Source organism: Magallana gigas, chromosome 4 (assembly GCF_963853765.1).
Source record: "Magallana gigas chromosome 4, xbMagGiga1.1, whole genome shotgun sequence".
NCBI lineage: Eukaryota > Metazoa > Mollusca > Bivalvia > Ostreida > Ostreidae > Magallana > Magallana gigas.
The window spans coordinates 21,881,963-21,904,763 of NC_088856.1; the positions used below are offsets into that span (position 1 = coordinate 21,881,963).

The window sequence follows — 22,801 nt, forward strand, 5'->3', positions numbered from 1 at the left end:
ACGCGTAAGACGATATTGCACACAATGTCTTATATTTACATGTATATTTCTCTAGCGAATTTATGAATCTATTTCCAGCGTTTCATGCTTTGCTTTATCAACTTTTTATCGTGTATACATAGTTAACATTGTCATCTCGTGGAAACTAGTCCAATATGAATTTTACATTTAATTATTAACCTTGGTATTTTTTGTATGAAAATAAAGCAAGGTCAGGACCTAGTTAACAATTAAAAATGGCTATGTAATTATACAATCATATCTAGTCCTAAGAGTATTCTTTTTTTAAATCAGAGCCTGCCAAACTATTAAAACAATTACATGTATATTTTCTTGCACAAGTCTTTATGTGTATTTACAAAATACAATCTTTTTGCAATTAAACTAATTATTAAAAAAGGCCCATTGACCACATTGCTCACATTTCAACAGTTCTAATAATTTACATAAATTTGAAAATGGGGGAATAAGATGGCGCAAATGCCCACTCGGTTTTGTAGTGAAATACAATTTTGAATTTATTTTTCCCCAATTAAATCAATTCAAATATATTATAATAAAACCACTGAGCCATTTCAGACACAACAAAGTGGGATTTTTAAATATTATGTGTGACTAAGGCCACGAACTACCGGACTTGTATTATTTTTTCAAAACGTTCATTTGTTGGGATACAAAATTATATTTTTAATGTATAGTGGGTCATCTCTCCACGTTTTTGTTGATTGAAATCGGTTTGTTTTCCAATAGACCTTAATTAGACTATGAGAAAAATATGGAGCACAGACCCACTCTATAAAAAAAAATGCCCTGAAGTTCTAAAAAATGACAGTATTTGCAGGTTTTGATACGTACACGCCTGTTTTAGTCAACATATTCCAAGTATTGAACATACCTATATGTTAGAAATCAATGATTCGTTAAATATATATTGTTTTCAATGATTTTAAAAAACCCATCAGATTTATTGATACTTTAATTTTTCAGTAGCCTGTCCGACCGGGTATGGGCATTTTACACGCCTTATCCACCCATCTTCTTATTAAAATGAACGCTTCTAAATTATTTTCTCAAATCTGTTATTGAGACATTGTTTAGATTTCAATCGATCTTGAAAAACAGAAATTGAGAGAGCTTTAAAAAGGTATTGCCTTCAATATGCCCATCCTAATGATTATCAAACTTTGTACATGTAACTTGTTGTATCACAAACCCCCAGTATTTCATTATTCAAAAGAAATACACAATCTTTATGGTCAACAATTTAATTTTTAGTACAAACATTGACAAAGAAAATAATTAATTATACAACATAATTAAACATAGAAGTAAACTTACTAAAGTGATAATTATTTTTAAAATGTTGCATTATTGCCCCCTGCATTTATTATACACTGGACAGTTGCCATACTGGACTTTGACATCATCAATAGCGACTTCTCCTTGCTCGGTGCTTGCTTGGATCAAAATCTGAGGTGCAAAGTTTTATTAGCATGAAAGATAATTCAGATTTTTTTTACAATGAAATTTACTTGAATATGGCTTGTAATACTTCTTTTTTCAAAAATATTGCGTTGTACGTTTAAAACAGTGTGATATGTATTTAAAATCTTTTAATGTACACCATGTTCAATATCTTGTGATGTATATTTGAAAATCTTGTGATGTATGTTCAATTTCTTGTGATGTATACTTCTTAAATCTTTTGATTTACATTAAATATCTTGTGACGCATTTTAAATCAAAATTAAAATGCAAGTTTGGCCCCGGCTTCAGGCCGTATACGTAGCGCGGTGAGTGTGCATATGCATTACAGCTGGCTGCCCGCTGTTCATCCACTGTGCAGGCTGCTGGTCCTGGTACCCCGGGCGCAGAGTTTTTTCATTTCTTCGGAAAGGTCTGCCAGTGGGACCCTGCATAGGGCCAGAACGAGGCCAATGCCAATTACTTCAGGCGGATTGCGATCCGTCCATTGCGCAGAGTATGCGTATCCGCGTCATTATTGGCAAGATCTGTTACACCGAGTGCAGGTTTCGTCCGGTGGGTCTAAATAAACCTTTACACCGAGCGCGGGATTCATCATTATGCTGGACGAATCTGCGTGTAATATGTAACTTGTATATTTTCGATTGAATTTAATAAAGTATGTGGTCTAATTAGTCTTTAGTTGAATATTTCCAACTTCAAATCAGAAAACAAACGTCATTTTAAAGTTGCAAATGTGCATCTGTATGAAGAATTACATTGAAGATCTGCGGAGTTAACTTTAGAGTGTTTATGTCCGAGTTTTATAGATTACACGATCAGAATTACACACATTCAAACTCAGACTCATACCAACACGATTGCATTATCGGATTTACAGGTTTACAGTTCTGGAATTTTAAACACGATTACCCTCCATAGGCTGTGACATTATATAAATAATGCCTGTTTGGGAGGGTAACAGTTGAAATTGACACCCCTCGAAAACCATTGTCAACCCCCGCTTCGCGTCGGTTGACAATGGTTTTCTCGGGGTGTCAATTTCAACTGTTATCCTCCCAAACAGGCACTATTTATTTTGTTATACTGAATGTCTTAATTTTTAAGAAAATTTTACTGCTTTTATATAGGAATAACGTGAATTCTACAGCGAACCGTACGCGCATAATTTTCGCATATGTAACAATTTGTATTGTTATACTTTCATGTTAAATACTGCAATCTGATTGGTTAAGACGCAGTTTATAATCCGTTCTATTACCCTCAGCGTTAGCAACGCACTTAGCAACGGGTAACATTACAAATTGTTACATGCGCGAAAATTATGCGCGTACGGTTCGCTGTAGAATCCACGTTATTCCTATATAAAAGCAGTAAAATTTTCCAAAATATTAAGACATTCAGTATAACAAAAAAAAATAGTTTGGGAGGATAACAGTTGAAATTGACACCCCTCGAAAACCATTGTCAACCTCCGCTTCGCGTCGGTTGACAATGGTTTTCTCGGGGTGTCAATTTCAACTGTTACCCTCCCAAACAGGCACTATTTATATAATGTTACCCGTTGTTAAGTGCGTTGCTAACGCTGAGGGTAATAGAACGGATTATGAACTGCGTCTTAACCAATCAGATTTCAGTATTTAACATGAAAGTATAACAAAAGGAGTTACGTTCTGTCATGTTATAAATGTTGAATATGCCGGGTGGCAGTAAATACAAAATTTACAACATGACAGTTATACAGCATTACAGTTCTGATAACCTGATCGAATGGTTTATCATTTTTTGATTAACGGGTCTGTTTGTTCCTACCCAATCGACAAGATGTTTTTACTCAACAATTTGAATGAAAGGTCTGCGTATTCTGCTGCCCTATGGGTAAATCAGAACAAGAGGCCCATGGGCCACATCGCTCACCTGAGGAACAATAGGTATGGTAAAATCAGCTTAATGGAGTCATAATACAAACTATCTGGACAATGTACAATAATACATGTAGATCCTGTATAAATAAAATCCATTTTCCCCTGGATATTCTTATGTTTATAATCATTGGTCCCTTTTCTAACAGGATGATTTTATAGTCATATCATATGTTGAGTATTGCAGTTCTCAAAAAGATCCTTAACAATAGTTTATATATGGGATATAAACGTACATCAACCTCTGAACCTTCTCGTGAGGCCAAAGAATTGTCCTGGGGCCAAAGTCTTAACAATTATAAAGAATCATCTGGCTGATTAGTTTCTGAGAAGATTTTTAAAGATTTACCCTATATATTCCTTTGTTAAACTTTGACCCCCATTGTGGCCCCACCCTACCCCTGGGGATCATGATTTTCACAACTTTGAATCTACACTACCTGAGGATGATTTCACACAAGTTTCAGCTTTCCTGACTGATTAGTTTCTGAGAGGAAGATTTTTAAAGATTAACTCTGTTTATTCCTATGTAAAACATCGACCTCCCATTGTGGCCCAAACCTACCCCCAGGGTTATGATTTTCACAAATTTGAATTTACACTACCTGAGGATGCTTCTACACAAGTTTCAGCTTTCCTGGCTAATTAGTTTCTAAGAAGAAGATTTTTAAAGATTTACTCTATATAATCATATGTTAAAATTCGACCCCCATTGTGACCCCACCCTACCCCCAGGGGTTATTATTTTCACAACTTTGAATCTACACTACCTGAGGATGCTTCCACACAAGTTTCAGCTTTCATGGCCGATTAGTTTCTGAGAAGAAGATTTTTAAAGATTTACTCTATATATTCCTATGTTAAACTTCAATCTCCCATTGTGGCCCCACCCTACCCCCGGGGGTCATGACTTTTTACAAATTTGAATCTACATTACCTGATGATGCTTTCACACAAGTTTTAGCTTTCCTGGCTGATTAGTTTCTGAGAAGAAGATTTTTAAAGATTTACTCTAATTATTCATTTGTTAAACTTCGACCCCCCATAGTGGCCCCACCCTCAGGTGAGCTAAAAAGGTTAAGTTTACAATACGTTGGTTTCTGGAAGAACAGACTTTGAAAATTTTCTTAATAAATATTGACAAATGTTTTACTTTTTTAATCTTTAGTTTTTAAGATATGTGTACAAACATAGAATTGTGAGCAAATCTTTGTATCTTGCTTATAATTCGAAGCTTAACACTCAAATATGGTTAGTAAATAGAAACTGTAAACAATTAAACACAAGAAACATGCATTACATGTATAACAAATAAAGAACACAATTTATTTTTTCGAAATTATTCATATATATATTACATGTATATACCTACATATTTCCGTCAGCGATATCAAACTCTATTTAAACTGAATAAACTCGAGAAAATGCCGAGCATCTCAACAAAACCTATTGCATTAATCTGCCATTACGCAAAAGATAATGCCGAATTACCGATAGAATAAATTGTATTTCAGTAGGCACCTACCCCTACATCAGATTTTGCTTAATTTGCGCAGGTAAACAGTTAACTGTTTGATTTAACGAATTCTCTGTTTGATTTAATACGTAAAAATCACGAAATACAGACGATAGTTTCCAGGTAACAAAGCATAAATAATGAAAACGAAACGAAAATTAGAACAAGCTAGCACCAACGTCATGTGTGAAAACTGTCAACGCATTGAAATATCTAGCCTCAATTTATTTCACAAAATCGGCAACAATATATTTTGCATGTTTCAAAATTTCCCTTCATACGCGAACTGTTGCACAACAAGCAAATTCATCATAGTCAGATCGAACCTTTTTCGTATAATGTCATGGCTGCTTTAAACAAAGAACCTCGTTTTAGAAGTATGGAATACGAGTCTTGGTAAAATGGGTATGCAAACCCGGGCCGTGGCAAAATAAAAGCCGGGGCAGATCGGCAATCGTCAATTCCAAATACGCATTATTTTGCAGCAATATTTACAGCGAATACAAATATACTAGTCCATCAAATATCCTGAAATTTTAATGAGATTGGCAGATTAATAACTGCTAATATTTTGTTTTACCCAGGCCAAGTCTTGTCTACCCATTTTATTGTATGCCGAACCCGAACCTATTAAACTGATTGAAACACGCCTTTCCTTTATTATTATTTTCGTAATAACTCAGATTTGAAACAGAATTACCACTTAATTTTTGCAATTTATATTTTCCTTCCCATAAGGATAATTTATGCTGAACTACGTTGAATTTGCCTCGGTAGTTCTTGAGAAGAAGATTTTTAAAAATGCACCCCCCTTTTTCTACAATTTCAAGGTTTTCTCCGCTTTGAATACAGATCGGACTTTTATTTCTGCAATTTATATTCGCCCTCCCATAAGGATGCTTTGTGCCAAATTTGGTTGAAATTGGATAAGTGGTTTTAGAGAAGAAGTTCAAAATGTAAAAAGTTTACAGACGGACAGACGGACAGACGGACGGACGGACGGACGGACAGACGGACAGACGGAGAGACGGACGACGGACAAAAGGTGATCAGAAAAGCTCACTTGAGCTTTCAGCTCAGGTGAGCTAAAAACCCGACCGCGATATAGATATAAAGTACTGAGGAATCATATGAAATCGTGGTGGCTTAATCTTCGTGGTAGTCGTAGGTTGCCCTCCCCCACGAATTTAAATTCTCAACGAAAAAAAATTAGAAAGTTATTTTAGTTATGAACCTAAAAAACCGACGAATCCACAAAATTACATCCCAACAAATAAACAAAATACCCACCATCTACGAAAATTGGCACCCACGAATTTGATAATTTCACAGTAAACATCATACAATTATAGAATATACATATCAAAATATAAATTATACATCGCATGGTAGTGAGCATACATCACAAGATTATTATTATCGGACATGGAACAAAACCAAAAAAAAAAAATCATACCCGCCAGGCAGTTGTAGACGTCGTGTTAAACATAGCCTCTGACCACGAGATCTCATTGCTGCCGACGATTTCTTTGATCGTGGCAGTTTGACCAGTGGATGACCCTTTTTTGGAGATGGTTATAGTTGTAGTGTTGAGTTCCATGTAGTAGTACAGGGACACACACACGGGGCCCGGGGATATCTCACGGACACTGACCAGTGAAGCTGTATGGAGTGTGTCCGAACTGTTCAGATACCTATACTTTCCTGTTTGTAGTAAAATACATAAAAATTATTAAGTTCTTTCTCAAAACTTGCTGAGAAAATATTACAGCGCTTCTTTAACCGCCCCTTATACTAAATCATGACTAAAACAAGAGGCTGATTGGCTACATCGCTCAATTGAACAGCAGTTCCTTGTTACAATCATTCTTTTTTGTTTTCCATGTATATTTTTTATTTTTAGCTGGGTTCACAATTTGAATAATTTAGAATATACACTATCTTAGGATACATGCATTGTAATCTAACGAGTTGTAGCACTGTATTTCTTAAGAAAAATTTTTTAAAAACATTTTGCTGTTATACTTTGAACTCCGGATCCTCTTGGGGCTCCAGTATTAGATAGGGGTTTCCGATTTTAACAATTCAGAATCTATATTATTTGAAGATGCAAGCATATTAATATTGTACAATTACTAGTGTTGCTGTTTTTCAGGTCAATGCGATGATTTCGCTACCCGAGACTATTGTGCTTCAAGGGTAGCTAAATCATCGTATTGATCGAAAAAAAGCAATAATTTTTTTATTATATGATTCAGTTGCGCATTGATACATACATAAATTAAATTGAGTGTTATCAAGTAATGTTTTAGTTTGAAGCCATAGCCGAACAAATTGAGACACGCGATGTCATATCACAAATTGTAGCATTGAAGTTCTTGGGAAGAACGTTTATAAACATTTACCCTATATATTTCTATTAAATTTTGAACCCCTCTTGGGGCCCTAATTTGATCTGCGGATCACGATTTTTACAAATTAATATCTGCACTATCTTACAGTGTGTGCATAGTGATCGAAAAAATTGTTGCATTGTAGTTCTTCATTTTCCAATATTTCCCCTATGTTAAACACTTCTTAGAACCCCAGTACAATGCATTTGTTCTACTTTCCTATTTGAACGGTGAGTGAACGGTGAGCGCACTTTAAGGGAACGGCGAGATAGGGTGAGCGGAATTTGGTGAACGCTTATGAACGCAAGATGAACGATCAGTTCGAAGTGCCTCGGGAGTTACATGTGTCCTAGCCTTACATTGTATTTCGTCGGAAATGACAAGTTGAGTTTACCGGGTGGCAGTTAAACATTTTGTATTTACTGCAATCCAGTAAACTCAAAATTTACAACATGACAGCAATCAGGAAAGAATAACAAAGCAACTACATTAAAGAGGCATGGTCACGATTTTGGTCAAAAATTATTTTTCCAATTTTAATGTTTACAATGCTTCATAAAGGCATTTTAATTAGGCAACCATAATTTGAGTGTCATTCGTTGAGTTATAAGCGAGTTACAGAGCTTAAAATTCTTTGCTATGTAAACAAAGCGTTTGTTGACGTGAACATTCCAGTTTTAGACAAAAAATCATTGTGTTAAACATTAGGAACTGTTTATTTTGGCTTAAAAAAATTAAAAAATAGACAAATCGGCTTTAAAAGGATTTTTTACTGGTATATTGAACACATGTAAACAAAAACAAGGAACGAGCCTTGTTTATACGACAAAGAATTGTAAGCCCTGTATCTTGCTAATAACTCATCGGATGACTCTCAAATTTCATTTGATCATTAGAAATGCATTCCTAAAGCATTATAAATAATAACAAGTGAAAAGCTGTCAATGTGACAGCAAACCGGGTTTTTTTTTATGTGAACTGTATCAATAATCCATGTCAACCCGTATCCAGTGAAATGGATAAGGTGAAGAGTACCCTATATGCAATATTTTGCCAAAAAATGACTAAGTTCAAATGCTGGTATTTTTTTCATAAATAACCAGAAATCAAATTCCTAGCAATATGCACACCTCTAATATATGTACAATTGATCTGCAAAAGAACAACTTCCTATCTTGAAAAATGTAGGAGGAGTTATCTGTACAATGAGGGTACCCTATATGCAATATTTTGCCAAAAAATGACTAAGTTCAAAAGCTGGTATTTTTTTCATAAATTATCGGAAATCTAAATCCTAGCAATATGCACACCTCTGATATATGTACAATTGATCTGCAAAAGAACAACCTCCTATCTTGAAAAATGTAGGAGGAGTTATCCGTACAATAAGGGTACCCTATATGCAATATTTTGCCAAAAAATGACTAAGTTCAAAAGCTGGTATTTTTTTCCATAAATAATCAGAAATTAAAATCCTAGCAATATGCACACCTCTGATATATGTACAATTGATCTGCAAAAGAACAATTTCCTATCTTGAAAACTGTCGGAGGAGTTATCCGTACAATGAGGGTACCCTATATGCAATTTTTTGCCAAAAAATGACTAAGTTCAAAAGCTGGTATTTTTTTCCATAAATAATCAGAAACCAAAATCCTAGCAATATGCACACCTCTGATATATGTACAATTGATCTGCAAAAGAACAACTTCCTATCTTGAAAACTGTAGGAGGAGTTATCCGCACAATGAGGGTACCCTTTTTGCAGCCGCCCGCCCGCCCGCCCGCCATTTTCACCATTTTAATAACCGGATTTTTCCGTTGGAAAACCCGGTTAAAAACAGAAAAATAAAATTTGACCAAAATCGGGACCATGCCCCCTTTAAAAGATTGTTATTTGCCTAAATATAAGATTATCCTTGTTGTAAATTACAGTCGTCCTTAGAAGATGGTATAAAGAGTTGAAATAATTTACAGTCCCCGGGTTGTGCACTTCAACTCATTTGTGATTCGTAGAAAACACACATGATGTGAAAATTTACATTAATTCATTGGTTTTTAAATACCGTTCGGTGCAAAGGAGATAATTTTCTGACAATCATTTTGTCATACGACTTAACAATATTCGTAGATTTCAAATCTTAAAGAGTGAGAAAACGAAAAAATTGTTAAAAATTTCTATGTATGAAATTCAAGCTATAATTTTTCAGTACAACTTGATGAAAGCAACATTCTATAATATCTTTTGAATTCTTTTTTCTTCTCTTTTTGTATTGTTTATTCAAATACAACAAATGTGAAAATTTGATACGGTATGGCTAATATCTGTATACAAGTTTGCACATTAGATACGGTAAAACTAATATCAGTAAACCATTAAGATGCTGAATGCAGTGGTGTTAACTTTAATTTTTTTTAATGATAAGATCTTTCCTAAGGTCCCTTTTTCCCTACTATAGTCGATCTCAACTAGGCACGTGATACGTATTTCTCAATTTTCAGCCCGCAGGTTTACAGAACATATAAAAAAATTCCACCTGTAGATGAAGGCAACATTATATAAAAAAAGAATCTTATTGCTGTTAAGAGTTTACTTTTAAGACGGTAAGCTTTTTTAAAAGCTAAACTTGTATCGTTTAGAATTTGACACATACACTGAAATGACCTGCCGTAGATTCACAGTGTACACATAAATAATACTTAGTCAAGTGATTTGCATTTTATATGAATTTTACGTTACTGTAACGTTTTATTCATTTCCAGCTTAACTTGGTATTATGAAGAAAAATAAATAAATCATAGAAACGTGTAGATGTCGAAAATAAATTTACATTACTCGGGAATTACAGAGCCTAGTCATTAACTGTAAACTTGCCTCTTAGAAAAACAAACTGCGGTATTGTTGAAGTCATAAAAAATACAAAACAAAAACAAATCAAAGCAAAAAAATTTACGGACTTGCTAAAAAATGTGTATTTTAAATTCTAAGAATTAGATTCAGATTCAAATGATGTCTCTAATGTGAAATGTAGCTTTCTTTCTACCTTTACGCACGCATACTTTCCTTATTTTCACTTTGGATTTCCGAAAGAAAATAAATGACGAGTGACTGAACGATAAATGACCGCTGAACAAATGACTAGCGCTAGGTGAACGCTTTGTGAACGGTGAGCGCGAACAGAGCGGGGGGCGCAAAGTGTGAAGAGATTTTTAATCATTTTCCCTATAAATGTCTATGTTAAACAGACGGGCAGATGACGGACAGGTGCATGATCAGAAAAGCTCACTTGAGCCTTCGGTTCATCTGAGCTAACATAAAATTAAGATTATGCAAAAAACCAAAAATTCAAACACGAAGATTATTTCGGAATTATTTGAAAAATATCATCTTCCGTATCAACATACAACTGGATTAATTAAGGTCTTCCGTTTCCAACGGAAGACCTTCTTGTTATTGCTTTGTTTCTGTTTCCCTTATTATTATTCTTTTTTTTTCTTACGCATTTTTGTGCACGCGAGTTCTCGGGAACGGCTTGGCTGATTTTAATGAAACTTTCAGAACTAACAGATGTTGATCTGAACCTTATTGGAAATTTTTTACATTGATGACGTCATTTCCGTTTTAGAGATATTGACGTTTTTACGATTTTTAGAGGGTCGGCTTGTCCGGTGTTTTTCTCCTAAACGAAAACAGATATTTGATTCAAATTTTCAGGGATTGTAGACCTATGTTTGTGGATATGACAGAAGCATTTTCATTGTTCTGTGACGAAAAACACCGAAGCTCGTCTGCGCTTAAAAATTGAGATAAAAAGCGTCATGATTTTTTTGTGGTTTTCTTTGAATATCTTTTTTCTCAAAAGTATTTTGTTAAGACTTATAGAACAAAACAACTTTAAAAAGTCAAGAACTTTCATTTGACATTAGAGAAAAGGGGCTGGCCCTTTAAATTAAGGGCCGAAAGGGCTCTAAAGTATTCTTATTATATCTTTTTAATGTGAAATATTTTGTTATACTTTATAGAAGCAATTATGTTCATCGTAACGTTATGTACCTATACATGACAGTTGTTTACTCCTTTGTTATGTATTTAGGGATTTTAAGGGGCCAGCAGTCCGAAATTTTGATCTTATATATCTGAAAATGGAGAGAAATTTTGAAAAGCAATGTTGAACAAAAGATGCTCCAAATAATGTCGTTAACAATTTGCAACCATAATTTTTTTTATTATCCGGTCCCTAAAAGGAGTTATAGGGTCGGCCCTTAAAACGATCTCTTCCAGACATCTCGAGAACGGTACATAAGTTCTGCATACTTGTTGAACAAAATGTGTTTAAAATGACAAGAGCTTTCTTTTTATATCACGAAAAAGGGGCTGGCTATTCAAATTAGGAGCCGATAGAGTTCTAAAGTCTTTTAATCATAACCTTTAATTATGAAAGATTTTGTAATACATTACGGAAGCAATTATGTTAATCGAAATGTTATGTACCTATACATGAAAATTGTTTACTCCTATGTTATGTAATAAGGGATTTTAAGGGGTCAAAAGTCCGAACTTATCATCAACGTCCCAAAATTAAAAAAAAGCAATTTTAAGGAGCAATATTGAACAAAATACGCTAAAAAATGTAATTAACAATCTGCAACCAAAACTTGTTTGTTATCAGTTCCCACGATCTCTTCCAGATAAATCAAGAACGGTTACAAATAACTTTTTACACAAAATGTATCGAAATCAAGAGACCTCTTATTTGATATGAAATAAAATGTGGCTGGTCCCTAAATTGGGGATCCAACGGGGTGTATAATCCTTCATCCATCGCTCTTTTAGATCACATCTGCATTTCCTGATATGTTTCGTTGATGAAGATAAAAGGCAAAGTCATTTCCTCTTCTAAAAATCGGACGGAAGACCTCCTCGTTGCTCGCAACGAGATCGTGTCTAGTTTCTTTAATAATTCGATTGTTCGCCCTCTAGGACGGTTATAATTTTCATATACTGAATATACATGTAAATAAAACTACTATTATGTAATTGATACTAAGTAATATTTTTAAATGTTTTCTCAAATTTATTTATATTTTTTCACCAAAAAGTCTATTATTGCTGATTTAACATAGAATCAAAATAATATGAGTGTTCAATGATGCTTATTAAATGAAGGATATTTTTTAAACCTTCGTTGTAATTATTATAACAGATGATAAGCCATGCAAGCGCAAGAAATGGCAGTTTGCATAGTAATGGGCTTTCTATTTTGAACCATGATTCTTTTTTTTATTTTACACACTATGTTATATATATTGTATTTAAGCTTTTAAAAAACAGTTAAAACATTTTGAAACGTCTTCTCTTTATGCAACTTTCCCGTTTTAAAGCGTATCTCATTTATTCAGAAATATTGATTTCCATATTTCATGATATTAACCGTTATAAGCATGGTATATATTCTATCAGTGCAAGTATTATTATATTTTTATATAAACCCCCTTGGATCCAAGCGTGTCTACCACCTAACTCTATATTCTTTGCTATGCAAGGGTAGTTTATCCAGGTAAACTTCAATTTAAGTATACGGCTATCATCTCACAGGTGATGAAAATGATATCAAATATGCAAACAGTAACTCAGGTGCAGACATTTTGTAGATAATCGGCAAAATGTTTTCATTTGAACATGTAAGTAAAAAAAAATAAAAAATAAACGTAGTTTTATTAAAAAATTAAAAGATTGGCTATCTGTACATAATGACGATAAAAGATAAAAATAATATAATTGCCACCTGATAACGATACTAATGAAGTGTTTTCCTCACCAGCCCCATTAGAGTGGTCCGTTTGTGGGCCTCTCCCAGACACCGGTCCTTCTCTCTCTGTCCACTTGTCACCAGACGATGTCCAGTCATTGACCAAGCCACACAGAGGAAGATCGAACGTACAATGGACTGGGCGGAACACTAAAAAAATCCACCAAAATCTAGTATATAAACTTATGTTTCATTACAATGAGCTTTAACAAACTACATGTTAAATAATGTATATTTCCATCTTTTTGTCTTTTTTCTCTAAAGTGGAGATATAAAAACCTCTCATGATAATAATTATCTTGTTTTCATTCAAAATCTAAATCTACTCACCCTCAAATCCTTGATTGCCATTGTACATTTCTATAAAATACAGCTGGTGTTCAAACAGATGCACACATTTTGATATAAGAAAATTACCGTACAGTGAAATATAGTTGCAACTAATATTACCGTTCTATTAACAGAAAGAGTTTTCTTACCTGGTGGGCAGTCATAGAGAGCTCTTAGTTTACGAACATCGATTATACTTAGATTGTAATGGTCACTGAAATACACCCCTGGGTATTTAGACGATACTGTAGGCTTTCTGGAATCTATTGCATGTTCGAATGGCCCAGCGTGTGTAACAGAGGTAAAATCATACGGCATATGACGGATAATGGGCCAAAAATCATAGGATGATATGTTGTAACGATCATGTCGGTAAGATTCTAAAATGTTGTTGACAAAGAATTGTTACATGTATGATTTGTATGAGTTGGTATAAATGTTTTTGAATATAATTCATATAGAAATGCTACTATTTTAACAATTCAGAAATTAATAGGTTAATCCTACTCTGTAAATTATCCCAGTGTATTGTCAGAAACTTGTCCCTGTCTGGTCGAGTGTGTTCGTCTGGTAATCCCAGGATTCTTGCTAGGCTATACACTAATTTCCTCCGATCAACACAAATATCGTTGACTGGAACATTTATTAATCGCATGCCTGAATATATTCCAGGTTTGGCAATGTTTGCATCACAACTACAAAATAAACATAAAGTTATCATTGCGACACTGGTTTGCTAATGACAAAAAAAGGATTGATTCCAACGAAATTAGAACTCTGTACTAATACATGATGTATGTGTGTCTCCAATTGACTCAAATCTTTATAATTGGAACTTTCAGATTTAATTTGGCTAAACTCATACCGGGATAAGTAGTGCTTGATCACAACTAAGAAAATGATTTGCTGTAAACATCTAGTTGACACCATTTAAACAATGAAATTATAATAATGCTTAATTATATTCATATACATGTATTTGAAACAAAGGTATTGGGATAGATACGATTTCATAATCTTTCACGACTTACAGTTTACTTCATGATGTAAAATAAATTTTAACATCGATAATGAATAATTTGTTTTCATTTAAAATACTTTTTAATGTGGATTATATTTAAACAAATATAATGATCACATTTAAGCTGAACTTTTTAAAAAAAGTAACACATAAAAACCTCGCCACAAACGCTGTTTTTCATAAATGTACAGGAGAATATGCAGCATATGATTCAATGGTTGAAATTTGGTTATTTGTTATACTACCTTCCAGCATAATTGAAATTGACGTATGGAAAATCTCTTAATCCATCCGTAGTTTTAAACTGTATGCATTGCGAGTCGCCAGGGTTCAATAGTTTATTGAAGTCTTCAATCGTTTGTTGAATATTTGTTTTTATACATGGATCTGTGTAATATATATATATATATATATATATATATATATATATATATATATATATATATATATATATATATATATATATATATATATATATATATTTATATATATATATATATATATAATTTGCAGGCCTGTGATTTTATAAGCATTTAAAAGAAAGTACGATAAAGAACATGTAAGATAGAAGATCAACAAATGCTATCATTACTTTAATTCTTTGTATACTTTTTGTGATTTTGTTACTCTGTTAGAGTTATTTGAAATGTTAAGTAACACATCTGATACATTTACTAACAAGTTATTTCGACTCCTAAATCATCTAAGCCAAAACTTTAGTAAATATATTACATAACACATATTTCCTTTATTTTTTTTAAGAAAACCTACCTAAACGATCATTTATTTTATAGTGTAAAGTTCCTCCAAGAGAGCCATCCGTATTTCTCCATAGTTGTATCGTTTCCTACAAAATTAAAGTGCTCTAAAAACTGTGTTTGTATCTAAACATTACATTTTGTAATAATATTTGAAACTGTTGATTAAATGCAGTTTTACATTGTTCATATATCGATACTTACGCATGATAACTTATTTACACATCCTAAGACCAAAACAATATACCCAAAAGAACAAAACGAAATTTGGTCCATGTCTACACCGTAGGACTGCTGTTAAGAGACATGCTACTTCCTGATAGAGATTAGAATCCTACGGCCTTACGTGCATATTTCAAACACTGAAGCGCATATTTAGATAACAAACTTAAACTTTAGAATAACCTTCTGTTCATTAGATAAACACTCTATAGAGATCTATTTTAAAGGTTGAAGACTACCGTATTTTAATAAAATACTCTGACTCATGTTACTGTGTATAAGGGAAGCGATAACAACATCCCCTTTTTACATATATCTCATCGTAGTTTCTCCTAAAATATTTTGCAGCACATTTGGACAATTTTTTGTTCTAAAAAATACACATATTTGTGAAAGAAGTGAACTTGAAATGAATGAAAGGGAGAATATCCAAGATAATTTCATTCACTTATAATCATTTTTCATTCGGAACGAAAGCAGATTTCTTACGGAGATTTACAATGTTGACTTCTTTTTTTCATTCGGAGGTCACTTGAAATACCTCGTACAATTTTTTAACATTATCATGCGGGTCTGTTGCAGTAGAAAATCCACGTTGACATCACTTTTAAGCCGTGTATTGAAACCTGATAAGCTAAATGGGTGTTTCAAAGGAAACATTTTGAAATTTGTTTCATACCTTGTAACGAACATCGCTTAAATAGTTTGAATCCTGAGGTATTTACAGATATCGAGTAATTCAGCAAGAAGTAAATCGAGGATATCTTGGAACAGAGTATAAATACATATTGGTTTATGGCGAACTACTCAAACTACAATGTCTTCTCTTAGTATCACTCTCGGGTGGAAGAAGACTTCGTTATGATGCTACTATAATTCCCTTTGGTCACATTCTTCTTAAAACTCTACAGTTTATATTCACTGTGTTAATGTTCAATTAACGAAATATTTTGAAAAAAAATACTTTTAGAATATACACTTGTATTTTGTATTGCAATAAGTTGTCATGTTATGTTTTACCTTTGCAAGTCGAGGAGTGTTCCCTGTTACCTATTAAACAACGTGGTTGTTTCAAACAAAGTACTCCAACTGCTTAAATACATGTATGAAAATTCAAGAAAATTCAAGAATTATATCTTGATATTGACAATACTGATAAATGTAAGCAAAAACATGTTCTTACGGTAAACCTGAAGTAACAAAGGAGGTTGGCATCTGAAATAAAAGTAAACGAAGGTCAATCATCCAAAAACCACTTGGATATAAAGGTTGGAACCTAAAAAATTCATTTATTTCATTTGTGACCAATGGCACATGTCTTTTTTTTGGAAGTATAGGGCCCCAAACAGATATGAAAATTTTCCTGAAATTTTTGCTAAAATGTGACGTGGAAATTGATAATTTGCCTGAAACAATCGGTATGCATATGTTTGAGTTTTTTTTTTAAATCCCCGAATGGAAATATTTACCGTTACCAAATTTTGGAATAATTGTAAATTTCATAAAAGTACATACGAAATACTTTACGACATCAGCAAGTTACACAACCAGCATAGGCGTCGGAACCGGGGGGGGGGGGGGGGGGTAAGGGGGAGGTGGGTGCTAGGGGAGGCTTATCCCCCCTCCCAACTTTTTTTTGCAAAGTTAGACCTAACCATTAGGCACATAGCATCATAGAGGGTTCAGTCCCCCACTTTTTCTCGCAGCATAGATAACTGTTTCTAAATTAACCTTGAAAAGATAGGAGTATTTGAGTTAAAGATGAATGTTTAAGTTGGTGTCATAGATATACTTGCCCCCCCCCCCCCCCCCCCTTCCCCCACAGATTAGGAATTTCGTAATTTTGGAAAAAAAATTTTGGTAGGTAAGACATTTTTTGGAACTATAGGTCCCCCACCCCCCTCGGATTAGGGTTTTCATAATTTTAGATTTTAGGAATAAGATTATTTTTTGCTTGTCGAGATTTCTGAGGATTAGTCTAGCCCCCCCCCCCCCCCCCCCCCCCCTTCAATTTTCTTCCAACGCCACTGGCCAGTTTTTGGCATATGATGATAAAAAGGCAGTAGTAGTATGTTTAAAAAATCAATTTACTACAGATTGATTTAATCAAACGATAAATTAATTTTAATTGACGTAAACATGTTGTGTGTTAACTAATTATACAGTACCGATCAGACCCAACCTAACACCAGAGTAAACCCAATTTAAACCCTGGGTTTACTTTTTGGGTTTACTTTGGGTTTACTCTGGGTTTACTTTTTGAAAATTTGGGTCAACTCGGGGTTTACTTGGGTTTACTCGGGGTTTACTTTGGGTTTACTTGGATATTGCTTTTGAGGTTAACAGTACGCACTGAAGTGTGAAGCAGACCCGTCTTTTGTCCTACCATCCTTCTGCCTGTAATTTCTGTCCCTTGTATATTCCGAATACACAGTTAGCGTCTGTTTTAAGGGATATACTTCTAACTTGGTTTACTCTCTGTGTCCACTCTGGGCCCGTTTACTTTGGGTTTACTCTGGGTCCACTCTAGTAAACCCGAAGTAAACCCAGAAGGTAAACCCAGTGTTTAGTTGGGGTTCACTTTCTGTTAGGTTGGGTCTGATCGGTACTGTAGAAGCAGTATAAACGTTATTTAAGTCCAAAGTCATCATTTGTATGAGTTACCTTGCGAAATTCTCTTCTTCCTGTTCCGGTAGCTTCGTTTCAGGAGCATTCTTTAACCTTTGGAAATCGCAATCATCGTAATGCTCCAGTAAGAAGAATTACAACCAGATCTTAGTGTGACAGAAATCAAACTTCATATCGCTGGTCAGGTCGTAGACTCTCTTTTCAAGCGTGATATATTACGGCAGACGTATTGTTCGTAGACAGGTTGTCTACAAGCAATTCTTTTGCATAACAAATGTAACAAGCCAAATAGAACTTTTCTTTGGGGTCATTTTCAATTCAGCTGTCTTGGAACCCCTTCCACCTCTTATGACAGAAGGGGGGGGGGGTTAGTCCTGGAGTACTGTGTTATAGTAATTATAGTGCTGTAGTCAGAAACATTCGCCGGGAAACAAGATATAGAGAATCTGATGTTCTTCCGAACTTGCCGATCTCGTAAATAGTTTTGGGGGATCTCCAGCTCCTGAAGAACGCGGGACCATTGGTTTTGCCCGTTACTTCTTAATTGATATGCCAGGTTCTCTTCGGATACGTTTTTGATTGTATGCTAGCATGCATGCAAGACGACCATCCAAAGTTTGTCTGCTTGTTTCATATATATAATTGATCGGTATTTAAATTATTAAATGACTGGTTTGATATTTATTACCAAACAGGAATAATTTATAACATATCGTACGCGTCTTACTGGAAAATCTCGTGTAGTAAGTTGTACATACACGTGGTGATCATTAGTCACGATTTATAAAAAAAAAATGAATAGTTATAAGCCATTGCCTAAATTTAAATTGTGTTTTTCTGAAATCGATTTTATCGATGTAGTATTACATGTAATTGAAATCATCTAATAAGTCCAAAATGATTTTAAACATCTTGTTTATTGACATATGCCTGAAACGATCGGTATGCATATGTTTGAGTTTTTTTTTAAATCCCCGAGTGGAAATATTTACCGTTACCAAATTTTGGCTTTGTTGATTAAAAGAGATCAATCTAATAAACAAAATGTCGCATAAAAATCACCTATCTGAATATTTTTGTCATTTTCTTTGCCTGTTGCGAGCCCCTTATTTTTACTTTAGTACCGATGTAAACTTACTGAATCTCAATTGTATCTCAATAAGAAGAGAAAATAGAGGCCCCAGTGAGTAACAAACATTGTACAGCATGTCAGGGGATACGTTTTTATTGAGAAAAACTGTATTTGCCCCAGTTATACATTGAATCTTCGATTGCTGATCATTGTCCTCATTCGTTGTTGCTGTTTGATGATATTGTGTTCAGGTGGACCATAGAGGAAGTCATTATTTCAATGCTTCAAACAAACGTAATGTAGTGTATTCTTAAGATGTAGGAGGCCATATAGAACCCATCTTCCCAAGTCAAAAGTTTCTGCTCAGCTTTGCTCTACACCAAATCCAAAAACACAACACATATGCGGATTAACGATTACGCCATCTAGTGAAAGTACTGATTTTTAAACTTTTGTGACCTCTTATTCTGACCTATCAGAGAATGCATTATAAACAGGAACAATAGATCTAGAGCAATATGGCTGCCCCCATGTAAAAATTTAAAATTTGTAGAAAATATGAAATCAAAAACTGATAACAGTAAGTCAAATAATTACTAGTCCGTCTCAAAGTTATTGATAACGGTTCAACATTGATTAATTCACAAAATTAATATCATTAATAAAGCAACGTTTTTATTAGATCAAACAAACTTGTATGACACGTACCAGTATGAATTCGTAATTTCATTTTTAAGATATCGGACATTTTATTTTTTCAGTCTACCTCAAGATATTTTGGTTTTGGGTTGGGGGAAGTGTGATAGGATTGTATTTGTACATTACTTAACTTTCAGTCATTATTATCACTGGTATCATAATTTACTTTAATTGTCGACAGGGATGGGGTAATTGAAAAAAGTATTTGTAATTGAGTGTAATTAATTACTTTTTTCAAAGTAATTGGAAGTAATTTGTAATTGAGTCTGTCTTCAATTATAAGTAATTGAATGTATTTAAATACATTCCAAACATATCATGTATTTTCAATTACTTTTCAATTACATTTCAATTACTTTTTTCCAAGTTTAAAATTTAAAAAGATGTCTTACAATTATGTTTAGTTTGTATACCTGTTTGGTATTGGCTTTTGTTTATACAGTAATTAAATGTGTCATCATGTTTAATACCGGTATGTTTATACAGCATGACACACTCACCTCGCAATAGGTAAAGGTCTAATTTTGCTAAAGTAGGAAACCCACTCATACCCATCCCCTTTTTTAGACTTAAGGGAGTCTAAATATTGCATCTACATTAATTTTATTAGCTCACCTGAGCTATTCTGATTCGCATTTTGTCCGTCGTCCGTCTGTCCGTCTGTAAACGTTTATACATTTTGAACTTCTTCTCTAAAAGGTAAATATAAATTGCAGAAATGAAAGACCTATCTTTATACAAAGCTGAGAAAACCTGGAAACTGTATAAAAAGGGGGGGGGGTGAATTTTTTTAAAATCTTCTTCTCAAGAACTACTGAGTCAAATTCAACGTAGTTTAGTATAAATTATCCTTAAAAATGATAATAAGACAGAGAGAATGAGGGTCAATCAGTTTAACAGTTCGGTATTCCATATATCAAAGCCCTCTTTGAAACAAAGAAGCGGCCATTTTGAACGTATAAGAAATGGGCCAATCTGACAAAGATGAATTTGGTTGTTGTGGAACAGTTTGCATGCGAAAGGAATATTTGAAACGTGCAAGATACATTAATGCCGATTTTGTGAAGTAAATTGAGATTAAATATTCCAATGCGTTGACATTTTCACATTTGACGGTGGTTTTAGCTTGTTTTGATTTTCGTTTCGTTTTCATGAATTACGGTTCATAACTGAGGGAACTATCGCCTGTATTTTGTAATTTTTACGTATCAATCAAATATACACATCGGAAAGTAAGACAGCTGACTGTTGCTTGCGGAAAATAAGATACATTATCAGATACGGTACTTAATATAACAACTAAAATACAAATTCTAATGGTAATACGGTATGGTCAATGCGTAATAGCTGATTACTGCAATTTTTTTATTAGGCTAGTTGTAAGTATTTTCTCGTCTATTCAGTCTAAACGGAGATTAATATTGCTGATGGAAATACTAAATGTGTGTACATGTAGCAGAAACATAAATAATTGTTAGCTCACCTGAGGTGAAATATACAGAGAAACATCTTCTCAAAAATCAGTCGGCCAGAAAAGCTGTAACTTGTATGGAAGCATCCTAAAGTAGTGTAGATTCAAGCTTGTCCAAAATATGATCCCCGGGGGTACGGTTGGGCTCCAATGGGGGATCAAATTTTTAGATACAAATGTATGGAGAAAAATCATTAAAATCTTCTTTGCAAAAACCAGTTAGCCAGAAAAGCTGGAACTGTGGAGGCATCTTCAGGTAGTGTAGATTCAAATTTTTTTCAAATCGCGATCCCCGGGGTATGGTGAGGCCACAATAACTGGGGGGGGGGGTGTCGAAATTTTTACATAGGAATACATAGAGAAAAATCTTCTCAACAAAAACCAGTAGGCCAGAAAAGCTTTAACTTGTTTTGAAGCATCCTCAGGTAGTGTAGATTCAAATTTGTTCAAACCATGATCCCGGGGTAGGATGCTGCCACAGTGGGCGCGTCGAATTTTACACAGGAATACATAGCGAAAAATCTTTAAAAAATGTTCTTCTCAAAAATCAATTGGCCAGAAAAGCTGTAACTTTTGTGGAAGCATATTCAGGTAGTGTTGATTCATTCTAGTTTTTTCAAACCATGATTTCAGGGGATAGGGTGAGGCCATCATGGGGGATCAAATTATGGTCGTGCGTGTAATTCGGTATTATCTCTACTTAATAGTTTATTAATGCAAGATGTTCTATTAAGATGTTTAGCAATTTCAATCTAAAGGGAGATTATTCTCGCTGATAGAAATATATAACTTAAGTATATTTATATGATGAAAAATAAATTGAGTTTCCTTATAGTTTTAGTGCAGTTTTCTCTTGTTTTAATTGTTTACAAATTCCTATAATTTTACTAACCTGAGAGTGAAGCATCGATTTATAAGCAAGATTCAGAGCTTTGCGCACAATGCTACTATATGTTTGTACACAAAGCTGAGGTCATGCTTTAGTTTGTTTATATTTGAAATGCAGCTATACTGAATAGGAAATACGAAGTTTAAAATTTTTAAGTTGAATGTAATAAACTCATGTGAACAAAAACATGACTCAAACCAAGCTATGAATCTTGGTTATGATTCTACGATTGACACTGAAATTTTGGTTGATCAATAGAAATGTCTTACCTAAAGGATGATATGCTGTAATTACTTTCTGTTGCCCCTTTTCCAACGATGAATTGCATAAAATCCACTCAAATTTTTGATAGTTTTTCGAACACAAGTAAATGAAAGCAATGCCTTTTAAACAGTTTCCATAGGCCTGACACATTATTATTATGAGGTTAAAAGCATTATCGGTGTTCTTAAAAAATTATTGCAATTGTAAATCATCTTTGTTTGTACACATTTGTTGTTTTTTAATAAAAATGAAAATAATGGAATTTGTCGATGGTCAGGACTACGACAATGTTTTTCCTCGAGTATATATAGTCTCCCGCTT

At 33.9% G+C, this 22,801-nt stretch overlaps 1 protein-coding gene across 1 annotated transcript; it reads right to left on the bottom strand.

The window, feature by feature from the left end:
* Window positions 1-1,240: 1,240 nt before the first annotated feature.
* Window positions 1,241-15,579, bottom strand: LOC105343632 (MAM domain-containing protein 2). The gene is made up of 8 exons (XM_066083464.1): window positions 15,440-15,579; window positions 15,249-15,324; window positions 14,723-14,864; window positions 13,964-14,151; window positions 13,457-13,836; window positions 13,136-13,276; window positions 6,380-6,627; window positions 1,241-1,470 (listed from the first exon to the last, which is right to left on the bottom strand). The coding sequence occupies exons 5-8, from the start codon at window positions 13,482-13,484 to the stop codon at window positions 1,369-1,371; spliced, it is 519 nt and encodes a 172-aa protein (XP_065939536.1). The 5' UTR covers window positions 13,485-13,836; window positions 13,964-14,151; window positions 14,723-14,864; window positions 15,249-15,324; window positions 15,440-15,579; the 3' UTR covers window positions 1,241-1,368.
* Window positions 15,580-22,801: the final 7,222 nt, after the last annotated feature.

Coding starts and splice junctions, on each gene's coding strand:
- LOC105343632 (XM_066083464.1), bottom strand. CDS start 13,484: ATGTACAATGGCAATCAAGGATTTGAGG. Junction 6,628..13,135: donor GGACCACTCTAATGGGGCTG/GTGAGGAAAACA, acceptor TACTACAAACAG/GAAAGTATAGGTATCTGAAC. Junction 1,471..6,379: donor CGTCTACAACTGCCTGGCGG/GTATGATTTTTT, acceptor TTTGCACCTCAG/ATTTTGATCCAAGCAAGCAC.